This window comes from Maylandia zebra, linkage group LG10 (assembly GCF_041146795.1).
Source record: "Maylandia zebra isolate NMK-2024a linkage group LG10, Mzebra_GT3a, whole genome shotgun sequence".
NCBI lineage: Eukaryota > Metazoa > Chordata > Actinopteri > Cichliformes > Cichlidae > Maylandia > Maylandia zebra.
This window is the reverse complement of record NC_135176.1, coordinates 3,204,695-3,220,728: the sequence shown is the minus strand read 5'-3', so window position 1 is coordinate 3,220,728 and position 16,034 is coordinate 3,204,695. Positions and strand designations below refer to the sequence as shown.

At 41.2% G+C, this 16,034-nt stretch overlaps 1 protein-coding gene across 3 annotated transcripts; it reads left to right on the top strand.

The window, feature by feature from the left end:
• Window positions 1–1,282: 1,282 nt before the first annotated feature.
• On the top strand, window positions 1,283–15,939 carry samsn1b (SAM domain, SH3 domain and nuclear localisation signals 1b). 3 transcript variants are annotated; one of them, XM_012921963.3, is made up of 16 exons: window positions 1,283–1,553; window positions 2,395–2,678; window positions 3,760–3,894; window positions 4,057–4,100; window positions 4,190–4,230; window positions 4,347–4,427; window positions 4,756–4,832; window positions 8,256–8,373; window positions 8,457–8,842; window positions 12,319–12,396; window positions 12,523–12,648; window positions 14,024–14,156; window positions 14,403–14,554; window positions 14,853–15,041; window positions 15,149–15,299; window positions 15,620–15,939. In XM_012921963.3, the coding sequence occupies exons 2-16, from the start codon at window positions 2,655–2,657 to the stop codon at window positions 15,808–15,810; spliced, it is 1,926 nt and encodes a 641-aa protein (XP_012777417.3). In that variant the 5' UTR covers window positions 1,283–1,553; window positions 2,395–2,654; the 3' UTR covers window positions 15,811–15,939. The 3 variants fall into 3 exon arrangements, with proteins under 3 accessions (XP_012777417.3, XP_076745017.1, XP_012777416.3); XM_076888902.1 differs by having other exon boundaries at window positions 8,454–8,842; XM_012921962.3 differs by lacking the exon at window positions 1,283–1,553 and having other exon boundaries at window positions 2,244–2,678; window positions 8,454–8,842.
• The last annotated feature ends 95 nt before the right edge of the window (window positions 15,940–16,034 follow it).

Sequence of the window (16,034 nt, the reverse complement as noted above, 5' to 3'; positions counted from 1 at the left end):
AGACCGATTTCATTCAGTGACACTGTGAGAAAGAAGAAGAGCTGCAGTGATATTTGTCAGTTTTGGGGGTCTTTGAAAAAAAAGAACTGTTAGCTGAGAGCAGTGAGCGAGTGCCCACCAGATGATAGATTAGCAAAAGAAGACTGAGTGTTTTTTGATATTCAGAGGGGAAGTAGTGCATTTTCCACCAGCCTGGTAAGAAACACCACTTTCACTAATATTTCTTTTCACCACGTCACCAGGTGATGGCACAGACAGAAAGACAAACTGCAAAAGTTATACTAATACTGTTAGTTAAGGACATACAATGAAACAACAAAGTACAAAAGTAACCCGGGAAAAGAAATAAAATAATTTTAAAAAACAATCAAAATTTAAAAATCACTTTAGTGACAGGAAGCAAATGCAAGAGGAAAGAAAAGTGTCAAAGTCTGTGACCCCGTGATTTCAGTTGGTTTTGATCTCTTATGTTATATTTTGAAGATAATGTGGAGTTTGGGATTATTATTCATTGAATTTAAATTTAGTCTGTTTCACCCAGGCCTTCTGTGCTAGTTGTTATGTATTTCTCATCCGCTCGTTTTATGTTGTCAAGCCTGTGTTGTCATGTCTACGTCTCTCCATGTTTCCTGTTTTATTTTGAAAGTCTTGTGCTTCTTTGTTCAAGTTTTACTCCCATCATTTGTTTCATTTGTTTCAGCTGTTTCCCAACGTGTTTCCACTTCCCCTGTGTGTATTGAGTCTGTGTGTTTCATTCAGTCTTAGGCTACGTTCACACTGCAGGTCTTAATGCTCAACTCCGATTTTTTGATCAAATCCGATTTTTTTGTCTGCTCGTTCACACTACAAATAAAATGCGACAGCAAACACGCTCTAGTGTGAACGCTCAAAGCGGCCGCATGCGCAAAAGAAGACGTCACACACGACACGCTCTGTTTAGACCCAGAGCAAACAGTATTGTTTGACCGATGGCCTTAATATAAAGACTTCGGACTTTACGTTTCCCGATTTTTGCTTTAAGTTATTTTGTTATTTACATAATAATGTAAATAACCTAATAATGATCCTTATTGCTGTTTTAGAGGAGCGCTGCTTCAAAGGATAGCTGCAGATTTCTGCCAGAATCTGCAGATTATACAGTACAAATAAAATGTTCACATTCTCCAACGTTGTCTTCCCAACAGTTTCACTGACATCTACACTGGATGGCCAGGAAGCGTTCACGATGTCTTCTCCGGCGCTTCTCCGGCGCTGATAATTGGCGTCTGTCTTGTGTCAGTGACGTAAAAGACGGATTTAATGCGACTTGACCATCAAACAGCAGTCGCTTTCTAAAACATCGGATATGTATCGGATTCAGGACCACATACGAAAGTGACCCAGATCGGATTTGAAAATATTGGATTTGTGCCGTTCACACTGTCACACCATGATCGGATAGATGGGTCGCAAAGGGTCAAAAAAATCGGATTTGATGCGCTTTCGCCTGCAGTGTGAACGTAGCCATTGTCAGGCTGTCTGTGTTCTTCCCTTCATATCATGTCAAGTTTCAGGTAATTCATGATTCTGTTCAGGTCATGTTCATGTTTATTCTCATAGTTTCCCGCATGCACCTGTTATGAATCATGTTCATGTTTTTGTCACAGTTATCATAGTTGAGTTTTTCCAGTTTAGGTTCTAGTTTAGTTGTCGCCCCGCTCGCCTTTGCTTTGTTTATGTACTCTTGTTATCAGCCACAACAAACGGCTCACTTTTTGTTCTAGTCACGTTTCACGCCCTGTTTTTGGTCTGCATTTGAGTCTAGTATTCTCTCCACAAAGAATCAGCTCCTGCTGATTGTGACAAAAAGCAAAGCTGTTGTTTGGTTTTACCAAAATCTGCTGTATTTATTTGCTTATTTATGTATTGTTACATAAGTAGCATATTAAAAATCTCTGATGGACAAATGACAACAAACTGGACTGAAATTTCACAGAAACACACAGCTCCCAGTATTGCACATGTGCGCTTCCATAAAAAATGCCATATTTCTGATGTCTATGAGAGTAAGTAGTTTCTCATTGTCTAATAAACAGAGTACAATAAAATCAAAATAAAATTGTAGCTGCGTACTTGAGTAACACAAGGTTAAAGTATTACCTAAGTGATTATCATCTGTGTAAAGCATGCATGACTTCAGCATGTGTGCAGACATAAAGACACATTTGATAATGCGATAAATCCTGATATTCTCCCTGAATTACATCCAAAACACTTTTTAACTGAGTAAAAAAGGTCACTGGAAGTTTAACCTCACTCAGCGATTACATAATCTCCATGAAGTCATTATCATAATCATTTTAGACACGAGCAAAACAAAGGCAGCCTGTGTGGTTTATTGTCTTCTTGCTATAGGTGTCCTGATGCTTTCTGAGGCCAGCGTTGGACAGCAACGGCTCACTGCATCTATTGGATTAGGTGAGGGATTTGACTCTAGGAATAGGCCACAGGCTGGAGACAGCACAGGGGCTGCGTGAGCCTTTGCATCACGGGGGTGTGGTAGGGTGCTTGTGTGGGTTTGAGATGGAGGATGGCGCGTGAAAGTGCGCTTACGTGACCCGGAGGCTAAGCCTGTCTCCACTTGGTTTCGTTGTCTTCGACCCAGACCATCAGCCATGAACCTGTTCTGCTTCACACTGGTAAGATTCATCTTTTGAACTGCTCTAAACTTGAGGTTAGCCTGTGAGGAGACACTTAAAGGAACTGGTGAACAGAGGAAAGTCATGGTACTCTTATGGGAGACACTGCTGATGTTATTATTGTTGACAGGTCTCTCTGCGGGATGAGACAATACAGCAAACAACTTTCCTCCAAGATTCGTTCCGATTTCTTTGATGCAGTCTTTTTCTTCTTTACTATCCTTCTATTTCCTGCATTTTGTGCATTTTGTTGGATAAATGATTCCATTATTACAACAGCGTTAGAGAATTGATTATCATATCAACAGATGAGCTTATAGTTGGTCTTGATGTTTCATATAAAATAAATATTAATATTAAGGAGCAGGGAAATCATCATGTGTCAAATTTTATTTGTTGTTGGAAGTGAGACCTTCATGAGTGGGAACATTATATGGTGTAGCTGATCTCACACACTGAGGGGGCAGTAACTCTATCTGTAGATGACTTTTTTCAAATGTTGTATTATCTTATTATAATGAATGATTAGTGCGTATATGTCTGCATATATCCTATTGTTGCCTTAACAGGTGGGTCAGTCTGAACTAAACAGACATCAGCACACAGGGAGCAGCTGTTTGATTTTCCAATATAATATTTTCATTTCATCATCTCTCTGGGAATGTAATGTCGTGTTCCCCATTTATTTATTTTTATTTTTTAAGTGAGCCCGTACATAACTTAACGGCCACCAACATTTGTATCCACGACTGAATTTTGTTTGAATTAATACGAGTGGTTTTTGCATAGCCTGTAGCAAAAAGAGGAAGCCCCGTGCTAACCTGCGTACACAAAAAAGGTTCAAATCCCGCCTGGGGCCTGTATTCTCTCTCTCTGGGTTTCCAGTTTCCTCCTACAATCCAAAGACAATGACTGAGACAGGTTAACTGGTGATTCTAAACTGACTGTGAGTGGGAATGGTTGTCTGTCTCTATTTGTTAGCCTTGTGACTGATTATGAACTTGTCCTGATTATTATTAAAGTTCTTAGGTGGGTCAAATACTACAGTACTTAACAACATGCGTGCTGGCTTTCTGTTTAGGAGGGCTCCACAGAAAGCATGTATGAACCAGCAAACAACCAAAAGCTCAAGGAAGTCCTGCCCAAGTACCACTGCAGTCCTGTTCTTCTGAGGCGCAATGCTGACTGGGGCGGCTCAGATCCTTCAATTACTTCCGTAAGTCTGCTGCCTCTGAGCTTTTATAGACGTAATCAAATACTCAAACGTTCACTGTTACATTTAACTTATAAACACACAATGCAAAACACATGGAATAAGTGTGTTCACAATTTTTGTGCACATTTGCTTACTAAAAGTTGTGTTCTTTGTTTTACCAAGAACCGACCCCTGGGAAAGATGAAGTTTAAAAGAGAGAGCAAAAGGTGAGTTTTACATATATTTTTATTATCATCTTGAGTTTATCTCAATTTTCAATTTCATTCAGGCAATAATTATTTACTTGTGATTTTAGATCATGCGTGCCAAAATCAGCCTTGGACAATGAAATGTTAGGTTGGTGCAAAAGGATCACGTCTCAGATGTTCACATTTCTATTTCTAATCGTAGCTGTACCTTTCTATACGGCTACAATGTGACAGCTTCTTCCCTCTCCACCCCGTGTGTTGCAGAAACAGACATTCATCATACCTGCTGGTTGTCATGTGGTGACAAGAAGGACTTGTTTCATCAAATGAAAGTCCAAGAAAAAGGTACAAAAAAAGAAAAAAAAAATGTATATATGTGTGTGTGTGTGCGTGTGTGTGTGTGTGTGTGTGTGTGTGTGTGCACATCGCCTAAAACATAGCACTTAGCAGAAACCAGAAGTCCAGTGAGGTTTACCAAACAGCTGATGCATTACAGGAGAATTTACCACTGGCAGCAATGGCTGGGGTAAAATAGCAAAGTAAGGAGAATCAGCTCCTCTTCGATATGTATGATGAAAAGCAATTTGTTAAACTGCATTACTCACTTGATTGTTGGACTTCATACAAATTAAGGTGAATAAATTATTATGCAATATGTGGATTGATCCTGCAGAGATGTGTGACAGCAGCAAACTGACAACAGAAGACAAAGTGAAGGATGTGAGGTCTGACAGGACACAGACTACTCAGGTACAACCACATCACTTTACAGCACATTTATGATGAGTATAAGACAAAAGCCATGAAAACACAACTCTGTAGTCTCTCTATAATGATTACATTTTGAAATGGAGCCAGAGCACACAGGGCAGTACGTTGTATAATAGGGACTCTCACACTCGTCTTCTGATAAGGAGGCAATCACTTTAGCACCACAAATGATAGTTATTTGCAAAGCCGTGCAGATGGCAGAGTTAAAGGTCTCGTAATCCTGTACCCACATGGATGCGAGTGCCAGACAGGCTTACAAATACCTGGCATTCCTGGATGTTTGTGCACTTGCCATGTGTGCATGTGAGCAAAACGACTGTGCATGTTTATCCTTGCTCACGATCCACGCTCTGCTTATGTAACCAAGGAAAAAGGGGGATTCGATAAAAACAGTGTCAAGTACCAATAAAGATATAAGAATATAATACATCTGTCAGATAATAATTAAATTATAACAAAAGATACGCTTCGTAGGTTCGGATGGAGGTAAGAACTCAACATCTCAAAAAAATCTCTGAGAGGTCAAATGTATGTCAACCAAATCAGATACAGAGTCCACTGTAATCTGCTCTGTAATCTTTAATCTCCTTTATAAGGACCTTTTATATCTTCCCCGAGGTCTTTAGAACACCTGAATTTGATACCGTTTACCGCATTTCATGCCAGCTGCTGATAAAGTAGTGGAGCATGGAACATTGCTAACATCACAGAAAAAACAAATACACAATGAGGCAGCATATGCATCAAAAGAGACCTGTGTACACCACGGCTACACTTTTTGAATGATATAACTGGAACGTAGGCAGGAAATGCTCGGATCTTTTACTTTAGCAGTTGTTCCAGTGGTTACCAACCTATGGAGTTTTTGTCCCTTCAGTGCTTTAAGTGACTGTAACTGCAACATGACAAAGTAGTCTTTAGATTTAATTAATCCAGAAGATTGTAACACCTTATAATAAAGATCCCCACCTATGAGCACGTACCTGGTGACAGAAGGAAGGAAAGACTCCCTTTGAACAGGAAGAAACCTCCGGCAGAACCAGGCTCAGGCAGATGACCCCCAACCAGTCATCTTTATAAACCAGTTGTAAATTTACAATATCATCCAAATAATACCTTACATTTTGTGTAATTAGTACCAGTAAAAAATATACACATATTTATAACGGTTATTAAAGAGTGTCACCCCGAGGTTTAATGGGACAAAGTCTAATGAATGAGCCTCAGTTAGATCTCACTTTCACATAAGCAGTAGCGAGTCAAAATATCACATTTTGCAAAAATTGAAAACCTGGAAACGGGACATGCAGTTGGTGCAGTCACACCTGCACACTAGTCTGACCAGCTCTGACTGTTTTTTCCTTGTTTTGGGCAGATGTGAGGAAGCAGCAGTTTGGCTGCGGTATAAAATGAGCATACCAAGATCACTGGAATGATCTCAAGCCCTGTAGTTGTTTGTGGGAATGAGATGTAGCCTCAAACTGAATGTCAGGTGTACCAGCAATTCAATGCAAAAAAGGTGCTTTAACACAGATGTCGCTTTCATTTGGAGGAACAGTAGTGGTTTATGGTACAGTAGGTTTCTAGACATATTCCACGATGCAGCTGATAGTGTTTCTACAAACTAGAAACACTACCAGCCACGCTGTCATGTCTTATAATCATAGTGCTGGGGAACAGCTGAGAAAATCCTGAGGCTGTCAGGAAAGCCAGGCAGGTGGGACCCATTGATCCAGTGTAGAGATATGATATATATTACCTATATGTGCTATAAATATAGTTGACTAAACTGTATATAGTGGATTCAAATCAAAGCTGTACTGAAACAAATTACAATGTGGGCCACAGATTTTAATCTTCTTAGTATGATTCGAAAATTAACATGAATAGATTCGGCAGCAGTCGTTTAGCATGAAGTAAATCATTGTTAAACATCCATCCATCCATCCATCCATCCATCTTCATCCGCTTTGTCCGGGGCCGGGTCGCGGGGGCAGCAGCCTAAGCAAAGAGGCCCAGACCTCCCTCTCCCCAGCCACCTCCTCCAGCTTATCCGGGGGAATACCAAGGCGTTCCCAGGCCAGCCGAGAGATATAATCTCTCCAGCGTGTCCTGGGTCTGCCCCGGGGCCTCCTCCCGGTGGGACATGCCTGGAACACCTCACCCAGGAGGCGCCCAGGGGGCATCCTTGTCAGATGCCCGAACCACCTCAGCTGGCTCCTTTCGATGTGGAGCAGCAGCTGCTCTACTCTGAGCCCCTCCCGGATGGCCGAACTTCTCACCCTATCTCTAAGGGAGAGGCCAGCCACCCTTCGGAGGAAGCTCATTTCTGCCGCTTGTATCCGCGATCTCATTCTTTCGGTCACTACCCACAGCTCGTGGCCATAGGTGAGGGTAGGGACGTAGATCGACCGGTAAATTGAGAGCTTCGCTTTTACACTCAGCTCCCTCTTTACCACGACGGACCGGTGCAGCGTCCGCATTACTGCAGCTGCAGCGCCAATCCGTCTGTCAATCTCCGGCTCCCTTCTCCCATCACTCGAGAACAAGACCCCGAGATACTTGAACTCCTCCACTTGGGGCAGGAACTCATCCCCGACCCGGAGTGGGCACTCCACCCTTTTCCGGCTGAGAACCATGGCCTCAGATTTGGAGGTGCTGATCCTCATTCCCGCTGCTTCACACTCGGCTGCGAACCGCTCCAGTGCGAGCTGGAGGCCCTCACCCGATGAAGCCAACAGAACCACATCATCTGCAAAAATCAGAGATGAGATTCTGAGGCCACCAAAGCGAAAGCCCTCCGCCACTTGGCTGCACCTAGAAATCCTGTCCATAAAAATTATGAACAGAACCGGAGACAAAGGGCAGCCCTGGCGGAGCCCATCACCCACCGGGAACGAGTCCGACTTATTGCCGGCAATGCGAACCAAGCTCTTGCAACGGTTATATAGGGATCGAATGGCCCGTAGCAATGGGCCAGACACCCCATATTCCCCCAACACCTCCCACAGGACACCCCGAGGGACACGGTCGAATGCCTTCTCCAAGTCCACAAAACACATGTAGACTGGTTGGGCAAACTCCCATGCACCCTCAAGTATCCTGGAGAGGATAAAGAGCTGGTCCAGTGTTCCGCGACCAGGACGAAAACCGCATTGTTCCTCCTGTATCCGAGGTTCGACTAACGGACGAACTCTCCTTTCCAGCACCCTGGCATAGACTTTATGTTAAACATAGAAAGTATTATACTTTACTGGCAGTAAGGTGGAAGACCTCATAAAACTAAAAACCCTATTACTCTAGTATTTAGTGTTGTTCTATCTGTTCTGGAGACATGGTTGGTGTTGAATATTTGTACACTGCACTGAATGTATGCATTTGTTTTTATTTGCTTTAATCTAGGAGAGTAAGACATCAGCTGATGCATCGGAATCAATAAAAACTACAGCAAGACTAAGGAAATTACAAAATTTTGTGCAAGCAAGAAGTGGAAAGGGAAAGAGCACATCTAAGAGTAACGGTGAGCTACTCGTGAGGATGCTTTCCAGTTTTTCAATGAATCTGTTTATAATACATGCAATATTTGGTGATCTCATGTAGCAGATGCAGAAATTGTGAGCAACAACAACTCAGTCCTAACCTGCATCGGCCGGAGGAGGAAGACTGAGAGGAGGCTCTCCAAAACTGCTCCGCTGCCACAGCAGCTGTTACAGCAACACGCCAGGAATCTCCATAAAGATCCAGAGGAGGATGAAGCTTGGAGCACAAGGGTTGGAAATTACCTGTGGAGCCCTTTTGACTATCCACAGACTTTCTTCTCTCAGACTTGCTACCAACCTCGACATGGACTTTGTGAGCTGCCACAGACCACAGAATGGGATCGTTTTGAGACCCTCGTACACTGGACAGAGCTGGATAGAAAACAGTCGGGTCTGTCTCCTCCCCAAATGATCCGCTCCATCACAGATTTGCATCTCTACCAAAACACTGTAAGTTATAACCTTGTCATTATTACCATCCATCAGTGAAGCTTCTAAGCAAATGAGAGAAAACAAAGCTGTAAATCAGGAACTAACAACATTTGATTGGGAGTATCTGTGATATGGGCCAGGATATTACGGCTCGTAGTCAAATGCCATGTCCTAAATTATATACTATCATATCCAGACCATAATTTACACAATGAACATCAACTTGCATTTAATAAGACTTGAAACTTGACCAAAAGCTCTTTAGGAAAGTCTAGAGTAATTTATCCAATTCAATGCAACACTTTAGAAGGTCGGCTTATTTACCTCCTGGCAACTCGTTAGCTGAGAACATTGGTGCATCATTAACTTTATTAATAATTTGTAATAATTGTTAACTTAAAGCATAATGTGTTTTTTTTTTAAATTAAATCCATAAAAATAACAACAAGTTGTGTTTTAAAGTCCTTATACCAGATTATTTGGGAGCATATGGTATAATAAAGCAGTTTCCCTGTTCCATTACTTTATGCTAAACTAACTAGTAGCTTACAGTGGTACAAGTATTTACCAGACTGGCAGAATTTTTTTTATCAAATGTAATTTTCCCCAAATGATTATGAATTTAAATCTCTTTTTCTTTTTTATATTTTTGGAAACCCCCCAAATCCCCATAATTGTGATGTCCTTACCTGGATGATTGAGCATGCATCAAGATACACTGATGGAGTTATGTCTTCCTGTCAGCCAATGAAGCTTTCTGTTTGAATGAGCAAACCAATCCAAGATACCTACTTCCTCCTCCCAGCTCTCCTAAGTATCATTATTCTGTGCTTTGCAGGGCTCGCCATCAGTGTTGCCAACTTAGCGACTTTGTCGCTATATTTAGCGAGTTTTCAGACCCCTTAGCGACTTTTTTTCTAAAGAAAGTCGCTAAAAAAAGACATGAAAGCTCGTATCGCTTTTACTCTCAACAAGCAGCGGGTGCTGTAACGCAGTCAGTTCTTCTTTTACTCTTATGCTGTTTTGTGGATCACAAGGTTTAAAACTACTTATAAACACACACACACACACAGTAACTCCACCAGAGTGTCTATTTCGGGTCACTTGCCGGTCCAAGCCCGGGTAAAGGAGCAGGGTTGGAATTGTGACATTAAAAAAAACAATAATTGCTAAAAGAAATTTAATTTGTAGTTCTAAATAAACTCTAAATGCATTTAGGACGTTTTTTACTCACTTTATGTCTCTTCCACAATGTTATTTCTCTCTCCAAAAACAAAGGTTACAATTAGATTAGCATGATCAATTATGCAAATTAGGCGATGACGTCATTTGGCAACTTCTAGCGACTTTTAGGACAACCAATAGCGATTTTCCTTACTGAGGAGTTGGCAACACTGCTCACCGTTCTAAATGTGCTTCAGGGCTCTTTTGGGAACATTTAAGCTAACTGAACTGTAACTGAAATTAGCGCTTAGCACTTGTGTTTCATCATTGTTTTAATGAAATCAGGAGGTTTTTAAGTACTGGTTTTAATTTCCAGCCTCAGTTATCATTAATGTTTCGTTAGCTCTTCAAAACATCATAATCATAATTTTTTAAAATAAATCAATAATGGACTGTTTCTATGAAGGGATTCCACACAGTGTTGAAAGTGGCTGGTTCAGAATGTAATGTTTACACATTTAGGCTACGTCCACACGTACCCGGGTATTTTTGAAAACGCAGATTTTTCTATGGGTTTGCACCTTTCGTCCACACGTAAACGGCGTTTTTGGTCACTGAAAACTGAGATTTTTAAAAACTCCAGCCAGGGTGGATATTTTTGAAAACTCCGTTTTTGCATTTACGTGTGGATGAGAAAAACGCAGAAAACGCAGCGTCAAAGGTGTGCGCATTTTTTGACGTCACACAGTGCGCCACGTTATTGTTTCGGTGAAATGAATTTCTACAATACTGTTACTGTTAATTCTACTCTCTGCAGTGTTTAAATGCTTACATATACACACAGTTACTGTCCCTCCACACATATGACTCGGTTCTGCTTCTATGCCCCAGCTTTGCTTACTTTTTCCCACCGAGGCTTCTAAACTTCTGATTGGCCAACATTTCTGCACGGTTAGGAATATATCGCCACCTGCTGCTTTGGCATGTTCCTAGCAGTGTTTTCCTTCATTTCTGCCTTTATGTGTGGACGGGATTTTTTTTTAAAACGAAAACAGAAAATCTCCGTTTTCAAAAATACCCGTGTACGTGTGGACATAGCCTAAGTTTGTAATCAGGAAAAAGCTGCACTGCATTGTGGGTAGGGTAGATTTGCCATTTGACTCCCACTGAAGCCTAAACCTGCAAATCTTGCTGCTATTTTGATTTCCACAATTCATTTTTGTTGTTGTTAATGTGCATGTTGTGATTGATGTGATAGTAGCATTACATACAATTTTATCAGTAGTGTACACTGAAACGCTTAATTTCACAATATCAAAGTAATATTATCACTCTGCAGTTTATACAGTCTGTTGTCATTTAAGTAAACCTAATCTATTCTAATACTGCAACATATTAGCCTGTGCTCGTTTTAGACATCGACTGTGTAGACTTAATTTGTCCGTATAATTTGGCAACTTAGTGGAGTTTTTTGAACAGCTTCAACTTGCATCCAGACTTACAAACATTCTCAGATATCTTTCAGTTCCCTCTGTGCCAACACCAAAAATCTATAATGGTAAATGACACATTCATTGAAGACTCGAGATCGTGATGCAATCAAGTAACTAGTAATGAATTATTTTTAAAGTCTACCACACAGCACCTCAGGCTGTGACAGTAACCACAAATCTTGTTCAGTGGCTTCAGCCTACATTTAAATTATCAAGTGGTTCTTTAGAATTGAGTTAGAGTGACTCTCGAGACTACAGCAATATAATTTTGCCAATGTGGCCAAATTACTGACTGAAATCAGACTCAACATCATACATCAGAGCACATAGTTCAGAGAGCAGTACTGATGAAGCAGCAGGACAGTCAGGAGAGGCAGATATTTACTTTTCAGAAACATCTGCCTTATTATACTTGTTTCCTGTATGTGGTATTAAGAGGTGCTTATCCAACCACTCAGTGCATGACAGCGAGGGCTCAGTTTACGTCCTTGTTGGGAAATTAGCCAACACACACTGTAACAGATTTCTGAGAGCAGCACCGAATTACTGCTAAGCTGATGCTAATGGGCAACCTGTATAAGAAAGGATGCTTTGCTTCATGCTTCACCAGCTTCAGTGACACTTTAGAAAATATATGCAGCTGATCAAAAATAAGCACATGTAATTAATAACTTGTAAAATGTATATTTAAGAAACTCCAACCACAACAAAAATAGCATTTCTGCAAGCTGTGTAGCTTCCAGGGTTTAGCCTAATTCAGAACACAGGTTTTATATTGTTGGTGTTCATGTTGCCCACCAGAAAACACACATTTTAATCTGTCTTTTATTCAAACAGTTGACCAGATTTGAGAGATTTGAAGCCTTAAGACAGCACTCGCCTTTAATGAAACCACAGGATAATGAAAGTTGTCTGGTAAGAGAGCCCAGCCTCCTCGTCCTGCCAGCTCGTTCGTCTACGGATTCAAACTTTCTTTCTTAAATGTTTATTTTCAGGAGCTGTGTTGGATCCTTCTGTTTACAGTGTGCTTTGTTATTCAAGCGAACGCGGGAGCAGAACGGTGAGCTGACCACATCGAGAGTGCGGAGGACAGAGCTGGAACATCTATCTCAGAGTGACAGGAAACACATCGAGGACTCACCAGAGGGAACACAAACTATCATCTCTGTAAGTCATGCATCTGCAAATGTTGTGTTAATGCAGAAATTTGTTCATGGCTTCATGTAATGAAATAACAAACAATAGTAGGAGAGGGACCAAAATGATCTAGTTATCCAGGCTCAGCTGTGAAACACATCTTCACACTCCAATATGAAAATAATTTTTCTGTTTAAATGCATTAAATGACATCCTATCATCAGCTAGCATTACTAACATTTTCAGCTCAGTATGATTGGACAATGCTGGGCCAGGTTAGCCTTCTGAGGGAACTTAAATTCTTGTTAGCGCCCCAGAATTTTTCTTTGCATTGATCATAGACACACGATGAATGCATAGTGATCAGTACTTATAGGTAGTTTCTTTAGGATTACCTTCACAGCACTTATTTAACTGACCAAAACTCAGGACAGTGTGAAAGAGAATTGTAGATTTGCACATGTTGGGAGCCAGATACTTATAAGACGTATATTTGGAGGTGTAAAGATGAGGCTTTGTCCCCACTGTCAAGCATTATGCTGTGTTTGGCTGCCAGTAGTACAGGTATAATGCACAAAGTAAATGAAATAATAAAGGACAAGGAGTACCTCAAAATTTTTCAACTTCACCACAAATTGCAGCTACATGGTTGAAACTTGACACAACTGGGTTTTCTAACAGACAGTGATCCCAAACTCACATCAGAACTGGTTAAAGGCTAAAGTTAAGCTTCTGCAATGACTTTCCCCAAGCCCCGACCACAACCTCAAATATCCAGCCAAATTATTTCAGACGCTTGTTGATGGCTACCAAAAGCATCTGGTGGAACTTGCTAAAGGTTACTAACTGACTATTAGTGGGGTTGTATGGATATGTATTTTTGACCATGTGTATTAAGATAAAATCCCCCAAAATGTACACTTGTGTACCCAATTCTTGTTGTTTTTTTAATCATTTTGACATGTATGCAGTACAACCATTGCACCCTGTAAAAAGTTCAGTTTAAAGAAATCACTTAAAGATGATGTGCAGTATACAGTTTAGCCAAACTCATTTAGATTTCAGACTAAGAGAAGCAGGATGTTAAAAGCTGAGCACAGGAAGTTGGGGATTAAGCTCACCGCACAGCTCCTGGACTTCTGCTATAAAAAGCAAAGCAGTGTTTGCAGGATTAGGTATTTTGCTTGCCAGAGGAGCTGACGTGTCTGGGATACTGAGCTGTTCAGTCACATGAGGAATCAAACACAGCAGCCTAGGGCCCTGACTCAGCTTTCTGCTTGGTTAGCTTTGTCTTTTATTTATCCTAAAATTCCTGTGGCACAAAATCGACAGAGAACATGACAGAGAACCAAAAGCATATACTGCATTGGAGATAACAACACGAATGAATGTTTTTACTGTGCAGAGCAGAGACATGCAGAAAGGTGAAGCAGAGAAGACGGATGCTGACCATGGGAGACCAATTACTAAAGCGCACCATAGGTCCAGTATCTCTCTGGAAAGCCTCTACAGCCTCAACAGCAGACAAAGCTCCTCAAGTAAGCACCTCTGGGCACAGACCCAAGCACATCCTTCACACCACAACCCAATGAATTATGCAATCCTTGTGTTCTGAGTATCCTATTACCCCTCTTCTGATGCACTAATTTGTCCAGCTACACTGACCGCTGACATATCAAAAACAGAATCCCCATCTCACACTTGTGCTGCTGTGTTACTGAAATGTGGATGAGCATTTTAATTCTGCTGCCCTTTGCTGAAGCCTCTTGTGTTCTGTTTCCCAGGTGGAGTCACCAGTGGGTCAGACTATTCCAGTAACAGAAACAGTCTGAAGCTAGAGGACGATCTGCTATGCACAAGACAGTTTTGTGGCAGAGCCAGAGTCCATACAGAGTATGTGCCAAGTCCATACGACACCGAGTCCCTCAAACTCAAGGTAAACAAGTACGGCAAGCAAATGGAAAATTATTTTATTACTATATTATCTTTGATATTTGTGGATTTAAGTTATGACTGATATTCAGATGCTAATTTTAGGGCAATCTCTGCTGGATTTTGAGCCATGCTGGCTACAGTTTTATCACCTTGGTCCTTTCTGAAATATCTCAACAATGATTGGCCCAAAACGTGTACTTGCTCCCTTATCTTTGAGATTAAAGTTTGAATCTTTATCAATGTTCTATACGTACTATTATCTATTAAGAAATGTAATAAAATGGAATGATTTTACTCAGGTGGGAGATGTCATTGACATCATAACCAAGCCTTCCATGGGAATATGGACAGGCATGCTGAATGGGAGAATAGGAAATTTCAAGTTCATCTACGTGGACATACTGAGGAAGGAGAACTTGGAAACACAAATCCACAGAGTGAGACACAAATCAACTGTCCAGGAAGTGCTGAAGCGTCTCAGTCTTGAGGTATTTTGCTCTTATTTGAACTGATTTCAGTGGTAACCCAACCATCCTTCCAACAGGAAGCTGTTCCTTCAGCTTTCTTCTGAACGGTACCATTTTTTCTTTTTCAGGAATATTACACATGTTTGCAGCTGGGTGGTTACCAAACTGTAGACGACTTGATGAGGCTGAGGGAGAATCATCTGATGGAGCTGAATGTGACTGATCCAGAGCACAGGCAGCGTCTGCTCGCTGCTGTCAACTCCCTGCAGCAACTGCGCTGTGAGTAATGAACCCCAGACAAGGTCATTGAAGGACAGATGTGCTATAATAGAACCACAAAGAAATATGCTGGGATGTTTGGATCCAGAAAGGAAAAAGAACAAGACACATTAATCCTTTCCTAGACGAGACTGGAAAGGTACCAAAGTTAAAGAGATTAAAGACAACAGGTCTTTGAGTAGTAGCGCTAAGAATAAAGGAGACAGATAACCTGTTCGATCCTAATTCACAGAAATAAAAGTGACTGAATGATTACCGACTGCTCGTCAATTGAGCTCTGCAGCAGTACGTGCGACCAAGCAGTCTTCTCTACTTTGCAGCTGATTGTCAGTTGGAGAATGAAGCTGATCAAAAGGCCGAGAGCTCCACTGAGAACATGAAGGCAGATGTGAGTAACTGCCCCAGAGACTCTGGCTGCCCCATGCCATCTGACAGCCCTGACAGCATCACAGAGGAAGCAGACCTTCATTTTCTCTCTGACCATGCTTTACCAGCCAACATGACGGCTTAATAAGAGAAAACTATTCCTTGACATGCTTGTTTTATTTCTTCTGTTGCTGTTGACTTGTTTTTCCCACAGCTGTGAAACATGGAAACATACAATAAAAGGCACACTCTGACCCAATACCTCCGCTATGTGTTGGCTTGATTTCTAAAGTAAGACATTTTATAAACCATTTAATTTTTTTCACCATAGTTACCATTTTTATGGAAATGACTCAGAATCAGAGAGAA

Excerpts from the sequence above, each read along its gene's own strand:
- samsn1b (XM_076888902.1), top strand. The coding sequence starts at position 2,655 with ATGAACCTGTTCTGCTTCACACTG. Across the intron at positions 4,428-4,755 it reads AATGAAAGTCCAAGAAAAAG|AGATGTGTGACAGCAGCAAA; the intron begins GTACAAAAAAAG and ends TTGATCCTGCAG. Across the intron at positions 14,157-14,402 it reads CAGCAGACAAAGCTCCTCAA|GTGGAGTCACCAGTGGGTCA; the intron begins GTAAGCACCTCT and ends TCTGTTTCCCAG.